The 20,587-nt window shown below is 48.4% G+C and overlaps 1 protein-coding gene and 1 pseudogene across 1 annotated transcript in view; both read left to right on the top strand.

Annotated features, from left to right (window-relative positions):
- The first annotated feature begins 98 nt into the window (after positions 1-98).
- On the top strand, positions 99-11,388 carry LOC137533560 (uncharacterized; annotated as a pseudogene).
- Positions 11,070-20,587, top strand: part of LOC137532680 (proline-rich protein PRCC-like) — a 35,044-nt gene continuing 25,526 nt past the window's right edge. The window contains exon 1 of the mRNA XM_068253484.1: positions 11,070-12,999. Within this exon, the coding sequence (XP_068109585.1) occupies positions 11,494-12,999 (1,506 nt within the window). The 5' untranslated portion in view covers positions 11,070-11,493. The remainder of the gene's footprint in view (positions 13,000-20,587) is intronic.

A 20,587-nucleotide genomic window follows, 5' to 3' on the forward strand; every position in this document is an offset into this window, starting at 1 on the left:
TTTTTTTTTTGTTCAAAGATACACACTTGGTGTTTGCTTTCCCTCCCCCCCTTTTTTTTCTTTTTATTTTGTGCAACACGATGGCTCAGAAAGCATCCAGCTATGCAAGGCAAAACAAAGAGATACTACTCAACCTGTGTGAGCACAAAGGCATCGAGACGGTGAGCGGCCAGACTAAGGAGCAGTTAGTTCGTGCGCTCGAGGAGCATGATGAGGCAGAACGAGCCCGTGCTTCAACGTCAGCAGATGCAGCTCACGACACGCCAGAGGAGGAATCGCTCCCGCCACAGGATGCGAGTGGAGACGATGTCCTGGATGATCCACCTAACACGGAGATGACATCTCTGGAAGCCGACCTACAGCTACTAGGTTCGGCTGAGCCCGAACTGCGCCTAAAGCTGATTCTGGAACATCGGCAAGCAGAGAGGGAAATACGACAAGCAGAGAGGGAAATACGACAAGCAGAGAGGGAACAAGCTGCCCAGCGACTCCAGGCCGAGAGGGACAGACTCCGGGCAGAGGAGGGAAGAGCTGAACGGCAACACCAGCTGGAGCTGGCTAAACTTCAGCAGCAGAACCGGTCTGCTGGACCCGCAGAACGCGAAGGTGAGCGAGTCCACAGAATCCCCCTGGATAAGTTCCCCGCTATGGACAAGGACTCTGACATAGACACTTTCCTACAGGGGTTTGAAAGGACTTGTCGGCAGTATGGGGTGCCCCGTGAGCAGTGGGCAAGATACCTCACACCAGGGCTGAGAGGCAAGGCCCTGGAGGCGTTTGTGAGTCTCCCCCAGGAGGAAGAAACAGACTTTGAGGCAATTAAGAAAGCCATCATTGCACGATACCACCTCACGCCAGAGGTGTATCGCAAACGTTTCAGGACAGTGCAGCGAGGTCCTAATGACAGTTACCTGGATCATGCGTGCAACCTGCGCACTGCCTTCCAGCAGTGGGTAAAAGGACTGGCTGTTGAAACCTTTGATGCCCTGCAGGAACTGATAATAAAAGACCAGTTCCTCCACACTTGCCCTGTTGAGGTCCGGCAGTTTGTACGGGACCGAGAGCCAAAGACCGTGGATGAGGCCGCGAAAGTTGCTGATGCCTACACGTCCAATCGAGCATCTGATTTTCGGAGGACTACGGCGCCCAGCTGGAAGGGAGAAAAGCCTGCGAGACCTTCTCCTCTGAGCACCCAGCGAAGCCAAGTCCCGCAGCCGCCTGGAGGTAGAACAGCCACCGTTGACACTCGGAGATGTTTTGCCTGTAACAAACCGGGTCACATCAGTGCTGCGTGCCCAGAAAAGAAGAAGGAAGCCCCAAACTCTGGCGGGCCCGGAATGCGTTGTGTGCCACCAGGAATGCAGGTAGCTATGCAGAGAATCTGCAACCTGTCACGGTTGGGGATACAGTTACCACCGGTCTAAGAGACACTGGAGCAGAGGTGACTCTAGTGCACCCCCAGCTTGTGAACCCTGAGGAGTACATTCCTGGCAAGACTATGGCTGTCAAAGGAGTTGGGGGCGTCACCGCCGCCATACCCACCGCCTTGGTCCACCTGGATTGGGGGGCCGGCAGCGGAATGAAAGAAGTGGGGGTAACGGATGCCATCCCCACGAACGTTTTGTTGGGTACTGACCTGGGACGGTTAGTGGCCCGGTATGAGCCTACTCCACACCCCATGGAGCCTGCATCCCCCGCAGAAGTTCAGGACTCTTGCAAGGTACTGTGTGATAATGCTGTGCAAGCGGGGAGTGCTGGTGAGGCCCCAGGGGCTACAGACTGTGTACTAGGAGCCAGCCCTAGTGAGTCTCCAATGCCCAGGCCTGGAGGAGGACACGTTGTTACCATGAATGCAGATAATGTTGATGTAATATGTGATGTGTTGCATGATGACATGTGTACAGTGAATGCTCCGTCAGCTGCAGTGGTGACCCGCAGTGCTCACCGGGCTGCAGCAGACGAATTGTCCACTGAAGGGGCTGATGTCACTGGGTCGGGCTCTTCCACCTCAGAGCCTGGCTCTGAGGACCCAGAGGCCTCTCAGTTTGCCACCTCCCTGGTGCCTGTGGCCGACAGCGCTGAGTTCTCCGAGGCTGTGCGACTTGATAGCAGCCTGGAGGAGCTCAGGAGTCTGGCGGACAGGGCACCGGTGGAGGGCGACAAAGTGAGGGTGTACTGGGAACACGGCAGACTGTACAGAGAGGTTATTCCCTCTGAGCCGTCTGAGGTGGGGGAGGCCGACCGGCAGTTGATTGTTCCCCACAGGTACAGGGAGCAGCTATTAAGAATAGCACATGAGGTGCCCCTGGCTGGTCACTTGGGGATCCGCAAGACCAAATCCCGGCTTGCCCACAATTTTTATTGGCCCCACATGGGGACAGATATTGCTGATTTTTGCCGGTCTTGTGTCGCCTGTCAGCGGGTCGGCAAAGCAGGTGACACCGACAAAGCCCCACTGAGGCCCTTACCCATAATAGAGGAGCCCTTCCAAAGGGTTGCTGTTGACATAATTGGGCCTCTAGCGATACCCAGCAGCACAGGGAAACGTTTCATTCTTACGGTGGTAGATTATGCCACTCGCTACCCTGAAGCTGTAGCCCTGAGCTCCATACGGGCAGACAAGGTTGCGGACGCATTGGTGCGCATTTTCTCACGGGTCGGTTTTCCCCGTGAAATGCTCACCGATCACGGCCCGCAATTCATGTCGCGCCTAATGGAATGCCTCTGTAAACAAATGCAGGTAGAACACATCATGGCCAGCCCTTACCACCCCCAGACAAATGGGTTATGTGAGCGGTTCAATGGTACTCTGAAACAGATGCTAAGGGTGTTTGTTGAATCGCAAGGGAGAGACTGGGAGCGATACCTGCCCCACTTACTGTTTGCTTATCGTGAGGTGCCCCAGGCATCCACCGGGTTCTCGCCCTTTGAGCTATTATATGGGAGGAGGGTACGCGGACCCCTCGATCTCATTCGAGAGGTCTGGGAGGGGCAGGACATGGGTCCCGGGGTCTCCATAGTGGAATACGTTCTAAAGTTCCGGGAAAAGATGGACACCCTGGTGGGGTTAGTGCGAGAGAATCTGACTCAAGCCCAGGCCACCCAGAAGCAGTGGTATGACCACGGGGCTAGGGAGAGAGTTTATGAGGTAGGTCGCAAGGTATGGGTCCTAAACCCGATGCGACAGAATAAGCTGCAGGCCGCTTGGGATGGGCCCTATACCATACATAGGAAGATTAGTGATGTGACCTATGTGGTCGCGCTGGATGACCGAGGTAAGCAGCTGAAAACATACCATGTAAATATGTTAAAGGAACATCATGCTAGAACCGCTTGCGCTCTCCCTGTCTGCAGTTTGCTACCGGACGGTGAAGCAGAGGCCCTGGTTGACATCCTGGCATCCACCCAGGAAACCGACTCTGTTGCCGAGGTGCAGATCAATCCGGAGTTGACAGCAGAGCAGCAGGCTGGGCTATCTGATGTGCTGACCCTTTACCGTGGTACCTTTACAGCCCGCCCTGGTCTGACCAGCCTGGCTGTACACCATGTTGACACCGGAAATAACAAGCCGGTTAGACAGTCAGCCTATAGAGTCTCCCCTGAGGTTCAGGCCCACATCAGCAAGGAGATTGAGGAAATGCTGTCACTAGGGGTGATCCAACGGTCGCACAGCGCATGGGCATCACCTGTAGTGCTAGTACCCAAACGGGACCAGACCACTCGGTTCTGTGTAGATTATCGAAAACTAAATTTGATAACTGCGTCAGATGCTTACCCAATGCCGAGGGTCGACGAATTGTTAGATAAGCTAGCTGGCGCGCAATATCTAACAATCGTGGATTTGAGTCGGGGATACTGGCAGGTCCCTCTAACAGCTGAGGCACGGGAGAGGTCTGCCTTTATCACCCCCTCAGGTCTGTTTGAATTTAATGTAATGCCTTTTGGAATGAAAAACGCCCCGGCCACCTTCCAACGGGTTGTAAATGGTCTCCTGGAAGGTTTGGAACACTGCGCTGTCGCCTACCTGGATGACATCGCCGTGTTTAGCGCCAACTGGAACGACCACTTAGCGCAGCTGTCACAGGTTTTGGGGCGCATCACTGCAGCAGGACTAACAGTCAAGCCTAGCAAGTGTCAGATCGGCATGAAACAGGTACAGTACCTGGGACATGTGGTGGGGGGGGGGGAGAGCTTCGTCCAGATACGGGGAAGGTAGATGCCATTGTGTCCTGGCCCACCCCCCAGACGAAGAAACAGATTCAGTCCTTCTTAGGGACTGCGGGGTACTATAGAAAGTTTGTCCCCAACTACAGTGCCCTCGCCAAGCCATTGACAGACCTCACAAAAAAGAAGCTGCCCAAGCAGATTCTCTGGACACCAGAATGTGAACAGTCATTCACAGCTCTGAAGAGGGCCCTAGCCAGCCCTCCCGTGTTGCAAGCGCCAGACTTCAGCCGACGGTTTGTAGTCCAGACGGACGCCTCAGCCTTTGGCCTAGGTGCTGTATTAAGCCAGGTAAACCAAACTGGGGAAGAACATCCGATTCTGTACTTAAGTCGGAAGCTGCTACCCCGGGAGGTAGCTTACGCCACCATAGAGAAGGAGTGCTTGGCAATTGTATGGGCCCTACAAAAGCTGCAGCACTATCTCTACGGTCGTGTATTCACCGTCGTAACCGACCACAACCCTCTTAGTTGGTTACATTGGGTTTCCGGGGACAATGGAAAACTGCTGAGATGGAGCTTAGTTCTCCAACAATATAGCTTCACCATTCAACATAGGAAGGGGAGCAATCATGGGAATGCTGATGGGCTGTCCCGTCAAGCAGAACCAACAGTGTAGGTGCAGGCAGGATGATCTGGGAAGATCATCTGCCTTGCACCAAGTTAACGGCGGAGGTGTGGAGATATATTGAGGTGCTGATGATATTAAGGATAACAGGAACATATTTCCTTCATTTTTTTTGACTATCATATGGGATTGTCTGTTAGCCAGTCTTCCTGGAATTCCGTATAAAGTGAAAATTACCTATCATTGTCTGCTTCTAATTAGGAAACCCTTAATTAGTTGCTGTGAAGCCTATACAGGTGGTCAGACCATGTTGTCTGAATAATGTCTCCGAGGTGTATTGTGTTTGGGAGCAATTGTCACCTATCACACAGGACATCCTGCTGCAATGTGAAAGCCTTAATCAATTGTCACCTGTAACCTGGGGAGATTGGAAGTGAAGGAAGTCTTTTGTTTTGTGTGTGTGCTATAGTACCCTTTTCATGTATGTGGATCTCTGGAAATCCCATTTATGTCTGAGAACGGAGACAGGAAAACGCCTTAATCAAGTTTTCACCTGGAGTTGAAAGCCTAACTTCACAATCTTTGATGTATAGTAGACTTTTACCTGGAAATGGAATATGTCTGAGATTTAATTAAAACCTAGTTCCTCCCCTCCCCAAGTAAGTTGCAGCCTCCAGGCGTAGCTCAGAGTATAAAAAGCAGAGGCAAATGCCTAGTGACCATCTGCTCTGGGAGTTAGCGCATAGCTAGAGTCGATCTCGATCTCTATAGACGCCGTGCCAGTTCATTGCCCGCAGCCCCGCTCCAGCCTCCTTAGTCTTCCGGTGTCTGTTCCGACACCAGCAGGCGAGCAGGGCTACAGCAAGATGGCTGCCGAAGCCTTGTACTGGAGACTATTTGTGTCTCCAGTACAGGGCTTCGGGCGCCATCTTGCCGTAGCCCTGCACTCTGAGCGCGGGAGACCAGAGCAGGAGGAACAAGACGGTCCCAGGAGCAGCGTGCCAGAGGAGACTTCTGCCAGGTGAGTAAATGCTTGTTTTTCCAGGTGAACTGTGCCCCCATTGCGTTTATTTTCTGGTGACGTTTTCCCCCATTGCGTTTATTTTCTGGTGAAATGTTTGCCCGCAGTGCGTTTATTTTCTGGCGAAATGTTTGCCTGCAGTGCGTTTATTTTCTGGTGACATGTTTGCCCGCAGTGTGTTTATTTTCTGGCGAAATGTTTACCCGCAGTGTGCTTATTTTCTGGTGAAATGTTTGCCAGCAGTGCGTTTATTTTCTGGTGACATATTTTCCCGCAGTGCGTTTATTTTCTGGTGACATGTTTGCCCGCAGTGCGTTTATTTTCTGGTGACATGTTTGCCCGCAGTACGTTTTTTTTCTTGTGACATGTTTGCCCGCAGTGCGTTTATTTTCTGGTGAAATGTTTGCCCGCAGTGCATTTATTTTCTGGTGAAATGTTTGCCCGCAGTGCGTTTATTTTCTGGTGAAATGTTTGCCCGCAGTGCGTTTATTTTCTGGTAAAATGCTTGCCTGCAGTGTGTTTATTTTGTGCTGACATGTTTGCCCGCAGTGCGTTTATTTTGTGCTGACATGTTTGCCCGCAGTGCGTTTATTTTCTGGTGAAATGTTCGCCCGCAGTGCGTTTATTTTCTGGTGAAATGTTTGCCTGCAGTGCGTTTATTTTCTGGTGACATGTTTGCCCGCAGTGCGTTTATTTTCTGGTGAAATGTTTGCCCGCAGTGCGTTTATTTTCTGGTGAAATGTTTGCCCGCGGTGCGTTTATTTTCTGGTGAAATGTTTGCCCGCAGTGCGTTTATTTTGTGCTGACATGTTTGCCCGCAGTGCGTTTATTTTGTGCTGACACGTTTGCCCTCAGTGCATTTATTTTGTACTGACGTTGCCCACAGTGCGTTTCTTTTGTTATTTTCTGGTGACATGTTTGCCCGCAGTGCGTTTATTTTCTGGTGAAATGTTTGCCCGCGGTGCGTTTATTTTCTGGTGAAATGTTTGCCCGCAGTGCGTTTATTTTGTGCTGACATGTTTGCCCGCAGTGCGTTTATTTTGTGCTGACATGTTTGCCCTCAGTGCATTTATTTTGTACTGACGTTGCCCACAGTGCGTTTCTTTTGTGCTGACATATTTGCCCACATTCGTTTATTTTGTGCTGACATGTTGCCCGCATTGCGTTTATTTTGTACTGACATGTTGCACACATTGCGTTTATTTTGTGCTGACATGTTTGCCCACAGTGCGTTTAATTTGTGCCCGCAATGCGTTTATTTTGTGCTGACATGTGGCCCACAATGCGTTTATTTTGTGCTGACATGTTGCCCATTGCGTTTATTTTGTGCTGACATGTTGCCCACAATGCGTTTATTTTGTGCTGACATGTTGCCCACAATGCGTTTATTTTGTGCTGACATGTTGCCCATTGCGTTTATTTTGTGCTGAAATTTAGCCCACATTACGTTTATTTTCTGGTGTCTGGGGTAACTGTTGCTGCATTTTATTATTTAATGGTCATAGTTGGCTATGTTTGCTGCTTTGGGGTTACGGTATACTATTAAATAGCAATTCTTCAAGAAGAAAAAAGAACATGGATGTCTGGCACTGTAGCTTTAATAAAAGCAGCAAGTGTACAATGGATGGCAATCACAGTCAATACACAAAAGTATGTGTTCACGTGAAAAAATAGTACTGTTCACCTCTGTCTTGAGCACGTAGCTTCTGCTGAAGCTTGTTACCTGCAAGCAGCCATCTTGACAGTATCCACAGTTCTTTCTGAGTGCCTGCCACCCCCTCTCTCTCAGGCTGCATACTATTAAATAGCATCACAGTTTCTGCACACCCATGATGTGAAACCTCGTCTGACCACAACATGGCGTAAACACTGCTTTCTTATGCCTCACTGTTACATCATTATGTTAGCTCCGCCCATACAATGTCATGGCCACACCCATTTGTTGGCCACACCCATGGTTCGCCTCAGTGTCTCTTTAAGCCAGGCAAGCATCCAGAACTGCTGGTGTATAGCAAGCCTATAGCCTTAAATATTACATAGCCACATCAACCCCACATGTAGACAATAGAGATGGGAAGTTTGGATCTTTTCAATGATTCGGTTGATTCGAATCGGATCATTGAAAAGATCCGGATCTTTGATCCAAATCTCGGATCATTTTACTAGGGAAGCATTGGGGGGGGGGGGGGGGGGGATGACTAGCAGGACCAGACTTTTCCTGCAGTGGACAGACAAAGAAGGGGAGGGGGGGGAGGGGGTGGACAGACAAGAGAAAGGGAAGGGGGGGGGGGGGGGGTGGACGGACAGAGAAGGGGAGGGGGGGGGGGGACAGATAGAGAAGGGGGGATGGTGGACAGAGACGGGCAGGGAGTGAACAGAAGGGAGGAGGTGAACGAAGAGGGGTGAGCAGAGAGCAGAAATGTTTTTTTGCACACAATACCCAATTGCAATCATATGATTTACATATATTTCACCAATATGTTCATCTGTATACTCTAAATGCAAATGTCTCACAGTGAAAGTAAGCATTCCCCTTTTCTCACCTCGAACACATAAATTTAGGGAGAAGATAAGTGCAGCTGTTTGGAGCAGTGCAGAAGGGTCATATTGCACAGCAATCACAGTGCCTGTCCTGTCATTCATTCAGCCCAGCAGAGTTACTGAGCTTTGCTTCTCTGCCAGAAGTTTCCCATTTGTTCACAACTACAACAGACAGCCTATAATCAGCAGCACATTGCAGCCAGTAGTGTGCTCCACACATATCTGGCAGTGGCACCCATGTCCCCTCTCCCAACTACCTGTCCCCTGTTGTCCGGATCATGAACGATTCGGATCTTTGATCCGAATCTATTTTATGAGTCGATCATCCGAATCATCAAAATGAGTGATTCGAATCGCAAAAGGGGCGGGGCCAGGAGCGACACGCCCCCTCTCAGCGGGCAGCGGGGTCCTGGAAGCAGAGCAGAGATGGATCGCTCTGTTGGAGGGGACTCAGGGGAGCCAGACTTGCAGCCACACAGGTAGAGGGGACATGGGTGCCACTGCCAGATATGTGTAGAGCACACATACTGGCTATAATGTGCTGCTCATTATAGGCTGTCTGTTCCGTAGTTGTGCACAGTGATCAAATGGGAAACTTTTGGCTCAGCACAGCTCAGTAACTTTGCAGGCACTGTGATTGCAGCGTAATATGATCCTCCTGCACTGGGCGCTAAACAGCTGCACTTATCTTTGGGGAATGCTTTCTTTCACTGTGCGACATTTGCATGCAAAGTACACAGATGCACATGTAGGTGAAATATATGTAAATCATCAGTGGCGTAGCTAAGGAGCTGTGGGCCCCGATGCAAGTTTTACAATGGGGCCCCCAAGCACTCTATATATAACAAATGATACGGTGCACCAAAACCTGCCAAGGACAACCACAGTGTCTGAGGTGCAAGAAGGGGATGGGGAACAGTGTGTTAGTGATTACCACTATTCAAAGTATCTATAGAAGTGATTATTATGAGCATAGGACCAATACAGAGGTAATACTGTAGTTGAGGGAGGGCCCTTCGGGGCCCCTCTGGCCCAAGGGCCCCGATGCGGTCGCAACCTCTGCAACCCCTATTGCTACGCCCCTGTAAATCATATGATTGCAGCATGTGGGTATTGCGTGCAAACATTTCTGCTCTCTGCTCCCCTCCTCCCTTCTCTGTCCACTCCCTGCCCTCTGTGCATCTTCTCCCCTTCTCTGTGTGTCCACCCCCCTCCCCTTCTCCTGTCCTGCTAGTCATTTCACCCCCCAATGCTTCCGTAGTAAAATGATCCGAGATTCGGATCAAAGATCCGGATCTTTTCAATGATCCGATTCGAATCATCCGGATCATTGAAAAGATCCGAACTTCCCATCTCTAATGGCTGGCTCCCCTCCAACTGAGTGATCAATCTCCGCTCTGCTTCCTAGTGTTGTCCGGATCATGAACGATTCGGATCTTTGATCCGAATCTATTTTGTGAGTCGAATCATCCGAATCATCAAAATGAGTGATTCGGATCGAAAAAGGGGCGGGGCAAGGAGCGACACGCCCCCTCTCAGCGGGCAGCGGGGTCCTGGAAGCAGAGCAGGGATGGATCGCTGAGTTGAAGGGGAGGCAGCCTTGCAGCCACAGGTAGATGAGAGAGAGGGGGCATGGGTGCCACTGCCAGATATGTGTAGACAGAGGCGGGACAAGGTCCTCCAGCACCCAAGGCTGAGACACCAAAGTGCGCCCCTCCACCCCTCCCACCCCAGCCATCACACACTGATTGCTATTAGACTAAGAGGTGCCACAGGGCCCACAACCTCCCCAACACCTTAATATCTAGTTATCTGGCTTGCAGTCCTTGCTATGTATCCCCTTTTCTTATTTCTTTCTGTTTCAAACACAATTAGGAATGACAGCTGAATGAATTGTGCGCCCCCTCCTACACTGCGCCCTGAGGCTGGAGCCTCTCCAGCCTATGCCTCGGCCCGGCCCTGTGTGTAGAGCACACATACTGGCTATAATGTGCTGCTCATTATAGGCTGTCTGTTCAGTAGTTGTGCACAGTGAACACATTAGAAGCTTTTGGCTCAGCACAGCTCAGTAACTTTGCAGGCACTGTGATTGCAGCGCAATATGATCCCCCTGCACTCGGCACTAAACAGCTGCACTTCACTTCTGGGAATGCTTTGGGGAATGCTTTCTTTCAATGCGACCTTTGCTTTCAAAGTACACAGATGAGCATATGGGTGAAATACATGTAAGGCATGATTGCAGCATGTGGGTATTGTGTGCAAACATTTCTGCTCTCTGCTCGTCTCTCCTCCCATCTCTGTCCACTCCCTGCCCTCTGTCCATCTTCTCCCCTTCTCTGTGTGTCCACCCCCCTCCCCTTCTCCTGTCCACGGCAGGGAAAGACCTGTCCTGCTGCTATTCATTTCACCCCCAAATGCTTCGGTAGTAAAATGATCCGAGATTCGGATCAAAGATCCGGATCTCTTCAATGATCCGATTCGAATCATCCGGATCATTGAAAAGATCCGAACTTCCCAACTCTACTGCTTCCAGGACCCCGCTGCCCGCTGAGAGAGGGGGGCGTGCTGCACCTGGCTCCACCCCTTTTGATCCGAATCTGTTCATTGTGGTGATCCGGATGATTCGGCTCACAAAAGAGATGAATCGTTCATGATCCGAACAACACTAGTAGACAACCTGTTTCGGCCTGTTAGTTGGGTTGCATTTTCTGATACTAAGAGCTATGAATTATTGCAACCGGTTGCAAAATCTGATAAACAAGTTGCAAAAACGTTCACAGCAGAGGCAATACTTTAGGGATTGCAATATGATTTAACAGAACCTTACATTTTATTCTGTAAATATAAACACAGATGTGTACAAAAAATTCCAAAAGTGGGAAAGTAAAAAGCAGCGAACTGATCTGCAGTTGTTCTTTGTATTGTTTGAACAATGCCGTGAATTGTATTCAGTAAATAAGAATTAGGTGGAAAGAAATGCCATGATCTCAGGACGATTCAGTGAACAAATACTTCTGTTTTCCCTCTAGACATAACACCATACAGACTTGACGGAGTCTGCTCCTTATACTACGCAAAAGAACACAGACAGAGCACTACAACATCCACAATGCCCTACGTGCGCTGGGCGGCCCCGGAGGATGCGCGGCTGCGCAGTGGCCGCTGGGAGTTGTAGTGCGGGCAGGCGCCTTGTTGGGTCGGTAGAGCGGGCGGCAGCATTAGCAGCCATGTCTCTAGTGGCCTATGCCAGTAGCGAGGAGAGTAGCTCGGACACGGAATCGGCCACGGAGCCCAGACAGGAGACTCCACCACCACCTCCTCCCCCACCCGCCCCGTACAGCCACCAGGGGGAGCAGGAACAGCAACAGCAGCACAGTCCGGGCTACTATGGCCCCCCAGGAGGTGTGTACGGCCTGCCCTTCCCGCCTGGATATGGCCCCCCTCCTAGCTATGGCGCTCCTGCCTACCCTGCAAGCCCGGGCCCACCTGGCTATGGAGCCAGTTACCCCGGCCTGGGGTATGGAGGTTACCCACCACCTGGCCTTAGCCTGCCCCCACCACAAGCGCCCCCTGGAGTCAGTCTGCCTCCAGGGCATGGTGGACCACCAGGTATGAACATGCCACCGCCACAGGGTGCATCTGGGATGAATCTACCACCTTCCCAGGGGGCATCAGGAATGAGTTTACCACCTCCACAGGGGGCATCTGCAATGAATCTGCCACCTCCCCAAGGGTCACCTGGAATGAACCTACCGCCTCCGCAAGGGTCATCAGGAATGAATCTTCCACCTCCGCAAGGGTCTTCAGGAATGCATCTACCACCACCACAAGGGTCACCTGGAATGAATCTGCCACCACCTCAAGGTGCTTCAGGAATAAGTCTGCCACCTCCTCAAAGTGCCCAAGGTATGAATCTGCCACCACCGCAAGGGACTTCGGGACTGAATTTACCACCTCCACAAGGGGCATCAGGACTGAACTTGCCACCTCCGCAAGGATCGTCAGGATTGAATCTACCACACCCACAGGGGACAGCAGGAATGAATCTTCCACCACTGCAAGGTGCCCAGGGTATGAACATGCCACCACCACATGGTGGTCCAGGTATGACTATTCCACCTCCTCCAGTTAGTCCGAATATGAATCTCCCACCTCCACATAATACAACAGGACTGAATTTGCCACCTCCTCCAGGTGGTCCTGGACTACACATGCATCCTCCACAAAACACACATACCATGAATTTGCCTCCTCCACAAAGTGGGCATGGACTGAATCTGCCACCTCCACAGAATAGTTCTGGTTTAAACCTACCTCCCCCTCAAACTGGTCTTGGCATGAACCTTCCTCCTCCTCCTCAATCTGGTCCTGGACTCAGTTTACCTCCACCAATTGGTGGACACACAATGAACCTTCCACCTCCACAAGTTGGTTCTGGCCTTGGTCTGCCGCCACCTTTGAACATTCCCCCTCCTCAGCTTAGTCCGAAATCGGCATCTGGGGTTGACATGCGAATACCTCCCCCAAAACAGACTGGTCATGGACTCAACCTTCCTCCCCCTGAGGGTGAAAATTTGGGAAATTCTAAATTGAAGAAACGGTCAGAACCTGTGAAGATTAGCGTCCCAGAGCTTCACACTGGTGATGTAAGCATGCAGGAATAAAGCCTGTTCAAACTCGGGGAGATTTCTGCAAATAATGTTATCAGACATTTCTTGTAATAATCAGGTAGTATTTCGAATGATCTGACAGGCAAAAACGATTCACGCTTTGATTAGCATGAGGAATTGGCTTGGGTCCACTAGAAATCAAAATTGCTAAATCGTTTTTTGTGGCGATTGTTGCAATTTTTTCCAGAACGATTTTGAAGTGTTTTTGAATTTAGTGCTAGCGATTTGTATTGTGATTTCTTTTAGTGCAGGGCTTTATGGATACAGCAAGTGGTTTTGGGTAGTAAAAGCCTTGCATAAAGTGCTTTGTATAGCGATTGAAAAGTATGGAGCAATATGGAAGCTGCCATATTTATTTCCTTTCAAACAATACCAGTTGCCTGGCAGCTCTGCTGTTCTGTTTGGCTGTAGTAGTGTCTGAATCGCACCAGTAACAAGCATGCAGCTAAACTTGTCAGATCTGACAATAATTTCAGAAATGCCTGATCTGCTGCATGCTTGTTCAGGGTCTATGGGTAAAAGTATTAGAGGCAGAGGATCAGCAGGATAGCCAGGCAACCGGTATTGTTTAAAAGGAAATAAATATTGCATCCTCCATATTTCTCTCGCTTCAGTCGTCCTTTAAATAGATTGTGGCAATTGGCAGTAACCTGACAGACATGTGAACTGTCTTGTTTTTAGTCCCTTCATAATGCTTTGCAATGTGTCATGGTAGGGCTATATCGTATACCCTGCCATTGGTTACTGAAGTGCATTATGGAAGGTAATGCAGATGCTCTGTCATTTATGCAGGTTTAGGTCCCCTTCAATGTGTACTGGGAAAGAAGGGAGGTGGCGGCAGATGGGACAGAGAGGCATGTTCTCTGCTCCATGATATGCCTCTGTCCTCCCCATTCCAGTGCCACTCTCCATCCCACATACTTCACCCCCTCTCCCCCCCCCCAGCGCCTCGCTATGATCCCCAAAATTTGCGACGAGCTGCTTGTACTCCTGCAAAATTCCTACTTGGGCTGTAGGAACGCCCTTTCCCCAACTCTGGCTAGCTCTACCTTTCCTCACCTCTTCTACACTCTGGCACACCTTTCCTCCGCCTCTGTGCTCTGTATTAAGACGCACAGAGCCAGAGCTGCAGTGTCGTAACAACATTTTTAAAAAACATTTTTTAACCTTATGTCAACGATTGCGGGTCATGGAAGGGGCGGTAATTGATGCTACCTGATCCAGCTAGCCCCCTGGATCAGGTAGCATGTTTTCTTTTTTTTTTTTTTTTAATATATATCTAAAATGCCCACCTCAGGTTTTTTTTAAAGTAGAAACACAGATGCAACTTGCACTCAATGCAGGCCGCCAGATATTCACACTGGATGCTGAAGGATACAGTGCTCCCTGCAAAATGTCTTAAGGTGCGTACACACCATTGACTGATGTCGTTGGTTGGGGATTGGGAATTGACCCCCTTGGTTGATATTGCTGGGCCGGCCTGTACAGACCAGGGCTGTGGAGTTGGAGTCGGAGCAGTTTTTGGGTACCTGTTGTCAGAGGCTTAGTGAACTGAGGATTCGGAGTTGGATGATTTTTGTACAGACTCCGCAGCCTTGGTACAGATGCGTGTCAGCTGTGTAGCTGACAACGTGTTCTGTTGCCATGTGGGGGGCTGAGTGATGATGGAGAGGCGCGGTTTTCACGTCACGTGACAGGTCACTGGGCAAGTCAGATCGTGTGCGGACTTTGGTCAGGGGCTACTGTACACACAGGCCTGTGGAGTCGGTACAAAAATACTCCGACTCCTCAGCTTCTGAAACCATGACTCCGACTCCAGGTACCCAAAATTGCTCAGACTTCGACTCCTTAGTCTAATACTTAACAGTGCTGTGGATTTTGTACAAAAATCATGCGACTCCGACTCCTCGGTTTCTGAAACCATGACTCCTGTCCGGTGCCCAAAATCGCCCTGACTCCGACTCCTCGACTCCGACTCCACAGCCCTGTGTACACATGCCTATCGGCTGGGGTGGCCATTACCTTGTTGATTGAAAGTACGGTATGTAACTAAAGGCGTTTCATCACTGCCGAAGCTTAGGAATTGTAAAGCCATATTAAAATGGCACGGTTAGGGTTGCGAGCCTGTGTACACACCCCTGACTATTGGCTAAGACTTTTATCGGCTGCCTTAGTCGACTTTAGTCAGGCGTGTGTACGAGGTGAGCTAAAAGAAAATGGGGGAAAAAAAGTAGGCTACCTGATCGGCGGGGCTGGGTCACGACACTGCACTGAGAGACTGTGTCTCTCATAGCGTGCAGGGAGGAGGGAGAAGAGCAGGAGGCGCGGCCAGGGGGAGAGAGCTGCCCAACCCTGCAGGAACGCCACTGGCGGGCGGTTTGAACAGGGAATTCCTCTCCCCTGTGTTTACCTCTGAGTTAGCGACAAAACTTGGGGGGGGGGGGGGGGGCAGTGGGGTGGCATAGAGCCTTTTATGGGGCATAGAACATACCTCTGTGTCCCATCTGCCCCCCGAAGATCCACCTCGGGTTCTCTTTAAAACTTACAGCCTAATGGGGGCCACCCACTGGCCAATATGCCAGCAGATCCAATTGCTTCAAATTAATCTGCTGGTGATTGACTGACCTCTTGGGTTTGCTGAGTGATTAGCAATTGCGATTTGCCTATATATTTTTTTCGTTCTAGTAGTGAAAAAGCTACAAAATCGCTTTTGCATAACGATTGCAAAGCGATTTTGCAGCATCCATAGCCATAAAAACGGGAATTTAGACTCACTTCCAAGTCTCTTTTATAGACTGTGCGGAGAATCGAACGCAAAAAACGTATCGTGTGTTCTCAGCATAAGATAATTGCAGGACACAGCTGGTGTCTATGACCAGGTACTTAAAGAGAACCAGAGACGAAGCACCGCATGTATTTTACCTTATAAATCAGTGGGAACATGACAGTAAACACCTAATCTGCTCTTTGTTTCATTGTTCTCTGTTTAATCTGACTGTTATCACCTCTGATAAGAAACCCCAACTGAGCATTCAGTCTGGCTTTGCTACGGAATGATTATAGCTGAGTGTCTTCTCTGGTGTCTTTTCAAGCCCAAGTCTGCCCCCTTGTGGCTCAGCTATAATGACTCAGCTATAATTATTCCCTGCAAAGCCAGACTGAGTGCTCAGTCCGGGATTCTTATCACAGCTGATATCAGACACTTTTAGCAGTGAGGATGAAATGGAGAGAGCAGGGTAGGTGTTTTCTCTAATGTTCCCACTGATATATATGGTAAAATACATGAGGGTGCTTCGTCTCTGGTTCACTTTAGAGTAACTGTCGGGCATAAAATAAAAATATATTCTTTATTTTTATCTGGTAAACAAGTAATAAAGATGCTAATCGGGCAATCCAAAAGTTAAAATCACTATTACTTTTCTTGTTGATAAATTATCATTCCCCAGTTTACATGACTCTTATTTGGTACACAGAAAATTTGGTACACAAAAGAGAAGTTGCAGGGCATGCTGGGTTGTCTTGTTTTGCTTCTCTACTTCCCCCTCAGACTTAACTAATGCAGCCTGATTGGCTGAAGCCTCTTTCCCTCCTGGTTTCCCCTTTCACAACTCTGTTCCTCTCTGATTGGCCAAAATTTCTCAGGCTGAAACAATGCACTTTCTATACTGAAGGGCGGGCAAATCAGGCAGAGGAGACTAAGGGCGGATATTACATCACGACTGGCTTCAAAATAGCCACAGTAAATATGGAAACTGTCTAGAATAGGATTCTCTACTTTTCCTTTATAAAATACCCAGGAATCATAATGTGAAAAGTGCAATACATATGTTATGTAAGTATAGCAAGTATTTATCTACGTGTATATATGTGTGTGTGTGTATATATACAGGATCTTCTAAAAAAATTAGCATATTGTGATAAAGTTCATTATTTTCTGTAATGTACTGATAAACATTAGACTTTCATATATTTTAGATTCAAATACCCACAACTGAAGTAGTTCAAGCCTTTTATTGTTTTAATATTGATGATTTTGGCATACAGCTCATGAAAACCCAAAATTCCTATCTCAAAAAATTAGCATATTTCATCCGACCAATAAAAGAAAAGTGATTTTAAAACAAAAAAAGCCAACCTTCAAATAATTATGTTCAGTTATGCACAGGGCTGTGGAGTCGGAGTCGTGGAGTCGGGCAATTTTGGGTGCCTGGAGTCGGAGTCGGGAAAAAATGCACCGACTCCGACTCCTAATGAATTTGTAACTGTAATTAAAATAGAAAATATGATAAAATGTTCTATTTCTCAGATAAAAGTCATTAAAAATAATGTATATATACAGTATATATACAGTAATAGCTGTGCTTAGTCCACAAAAATGAAATAAACCAATCAAAATTAGTTACTTGTGCTGCTTCAATAAAGCAGTCCCCGTATTTTTAAGGTCAGATATACAGATCTGATTGTGACTGTATATATGATGTGTACACAGGAATCTCTTATATATACGAAATAACATCTATGCTGTAAGAATAAAGCCTGATGTGTAGCTGTGTCACTAATAGAGATGGTCAACGAGATGGAAATAATTCTGCATCGATGCTGATTTATGCAAATGTATGCACTCCCTTTGCTGATGAAATCAAATAATTTGATATGTTGTTAAAATTTGGTTTGGTGACTACAAATTAAAGGGTACCTGAGATGGATGAAAAGTAAAGTTTTATACATACCTGGGGCTTCCTCCAGCCCCCTTCAGGTTAATCGGTCCCTCGCTGTCCTCCACCACCCGGATCTTCTGCTATGAGTCCTGGTAATTCAGCCAGTCAGCGCTGTCCGGCCGCATGCCGCTCCCACAGCCAGGAACATTCTGCACCTGCGCAATAGTGCTGCACAGGTGTAGTATGCTCCTGGCGGCGGAGTGTGTTTATGCGCACTACGCCCAACGGGCTCAAGTACCTGGACGCATAGCAGAAGATCCAGGTGGTGGAGGAGGACAACGAGGGACTGATTATCCTGAAGGAGGCTAGAGGAAGCCCCAGGTATGTATAAAACTTTAATTTCATCTGTCTCAGGTTTACTTTGTTACACAGTAGTACTATACTCTACATATGCACTCCCCACAGAGCTGCAGGGAATCCACTGAGAATGCTGTGCACATTGAACACAGAGGTGTTGTCTGTTTACAATCTCCTTATTCCCCTGCAGAGTACCTGCACATCACTCTTACATGTACCCACACTTACATTGCCTGGGGCCTGATAGATGTTCTTTGTTCCGGTTTGTACCTTTTACAAGTACTCTTACCAAGGACTAGTTTTAGTCTAAAGGGAATAAATATAGTAGTCTACATATCCTTCTCACTTCAGTTGTCTTGTAAAATTCCTAAGCGTTGGCAGTTAAGAGACGAATTTCATGTTACATACTTTTAATCAACAAAATTGTAATATGCAAATTAGAGGAGTCGGAGTCGGAGTCGGTGGAATCCTAAACTGAGGAGGCGGTGGATTTTTGGACCGACTCCACAGCCCTGGTTATGCACTCAATACTTGTTTGGGAATCCTTTTGCAGAAATGACTGCTTTAATGCGGCGTGGCATGGAGGCAACAATCAGCCTGTGGCACTGCTCAGGTGTTATGGAGGCCCAGGATGCTTCGATAGCGGCCTTAAGCTCATCCAGAGTGTTGGGTCTTGCGTCTCTCAACTTTCTCTTCACAATATCCCACAGATTCTCTATGGGGTTCAGGTCAGGAGAGTTGGCAGGCCAATTGAGCACAGTAATACCATGGTCAGTAAACCATTTACCAGTGGTTTTGGCACTGTAAACAGGTGCCAGGTCGTGCTGAAAAATGAAATAATCTCCATAAAGCTTTTCAGCAGATGGAAGCATGAACCCACATTTGAACCAGAAACAGCGGCAGAAGCGCCTGACCTGGGCTACAGAGAAGCAGCACTGGACTGTTGCTCAGTGGTCCAAAGTACTTTTTTCGGATGAAAGCAACTTTTACATGTCATTTGGAAATCAAGGTGCCAGAGTCTGGAGGAAGACTGGGGAGAGGGAAAAGCCAAAATGTCTGAAGTCCAGTGTCAAGTACCCACAGTCAGTGATGGTCTGGGGTGCCATGTCAGCTGCTGGTGTTGGTCCACTCCACTGTGTTTTATCAAGGGCAGGGTCAATGCAGCTAGCTATCAGGAGATTTTGGAGCACTTCATGCTTCCATCTGCTGAAAAGCTTCATGGAGATGAAGATTTCATTTTTCAGCACGACCTGCTTCCTGCTCACAGTGCCAAAACCACTGGTAAATGGTTTACTGACCATGGTATTACTGTTCTCAATTGGCCTGCCAACTCTCCTGACCTGAACCCCATAGAGAATCTGTGGGATATTGTGAAGAGAAAGTTGAGAGACGCAAGACCCAACACTCTGGATGAGCTTAAGGCCGCTATCGAAGCATCTTGGGCCTCCACAACACCTGAGCAGTGCCACAGGCTGATTGCCTCCATGCCACGCCGCATTGAAGCAGTCATTTCTGCAAAAGGATTCCCAAACAAGTATTGAGTGCATAACTGAACATAATTATTTGAAGGTTGACTTTTTTTGTTTGTTTTAAAAACACTTTTCTTTTATTGGTCGGATGAAATATGCTAATTTTTTGAGATAGGAATTTTGGGTTTTCATGAGCTGTATGCCAAAATCATCAATATTAAAACAATAAAAGGCTTGAACTACTTCAGTTGTGTGTATTTGAATCTAAAATATATGAAAGTCTAATGTTTATCAGTACATTACAGAAAATAATGAACTTTATCACAATATGCTAATTTTTTGAGAAGATCATACACATATATATATATATATATATATATATATTTTTTTTTTTTTTTTTTTTTTCCTGAGATAGTATGGCTGACAGCTCCTCTTTAACCTCCTTGACGGTTGTAACCCGCGCTGGAGGATTGCTCAGGCCCCGCTGGGCCGATTTTCACGAATTGTTTTTTTTTTATATAACTCGATTGCCGCCGCTTTTTTTTTGCATAACTCGATCGCCGTCGCTACCCGTCGCGCCCCCCCCCCCCCGACCCATTGCGCAGCCTGGCCAATCAGTGCCAGGCAGCGCTGAGGAGTGGATCTGGACTCCCTCTGTAGTCCCGACGTCATCGCGATCGTCGCCATGGCGACGGGGAAAGCCATGCCGGAAATCCCGTTTAGAACGGGATCTCCTGCTTGCACAGAACACTGGAGGCGATCGGAGTGGGGGGGGAGGGGTGCCGCTGCTCAGCGGCTATCATGTAGCTAGCGCTAGGCTAGCTACATGATTTAAAAAAAAAAAAAATGGAAAAGTGCTGCGCTGCCCCCTTGCCGCAATAATTGGAACGGAAAGGGGGTTAAAGAACCCAATCATGCACAAAATTAAGGGTAGATTATGCAGATTACCCTTGAAACTGAACTTTTAAAATAGAAGAAATACTTTGTTCAGCTGTAAACCTTGCCATGCAGGCTTAAAGTGGCTATAATGATCGGATATAGAGGCTGCCATGTTTATTTTCTTTTAAACCATGACAATCG

This window comes from Hyperolius riggenbachi, chromosome 9 (genome assembly GCF_040937935.1).
Source record: "Hyperolius riggenbachi isolate aHypRig1 chromosome 9, aHypRig1.pri, whole genome shotgun sequence".
NCBI lineage: Eukaryota > Metazoa > Chordata > Amphibia > Anura > Hyperoliidae > Hyperolius > Hyperolius riggenbachi.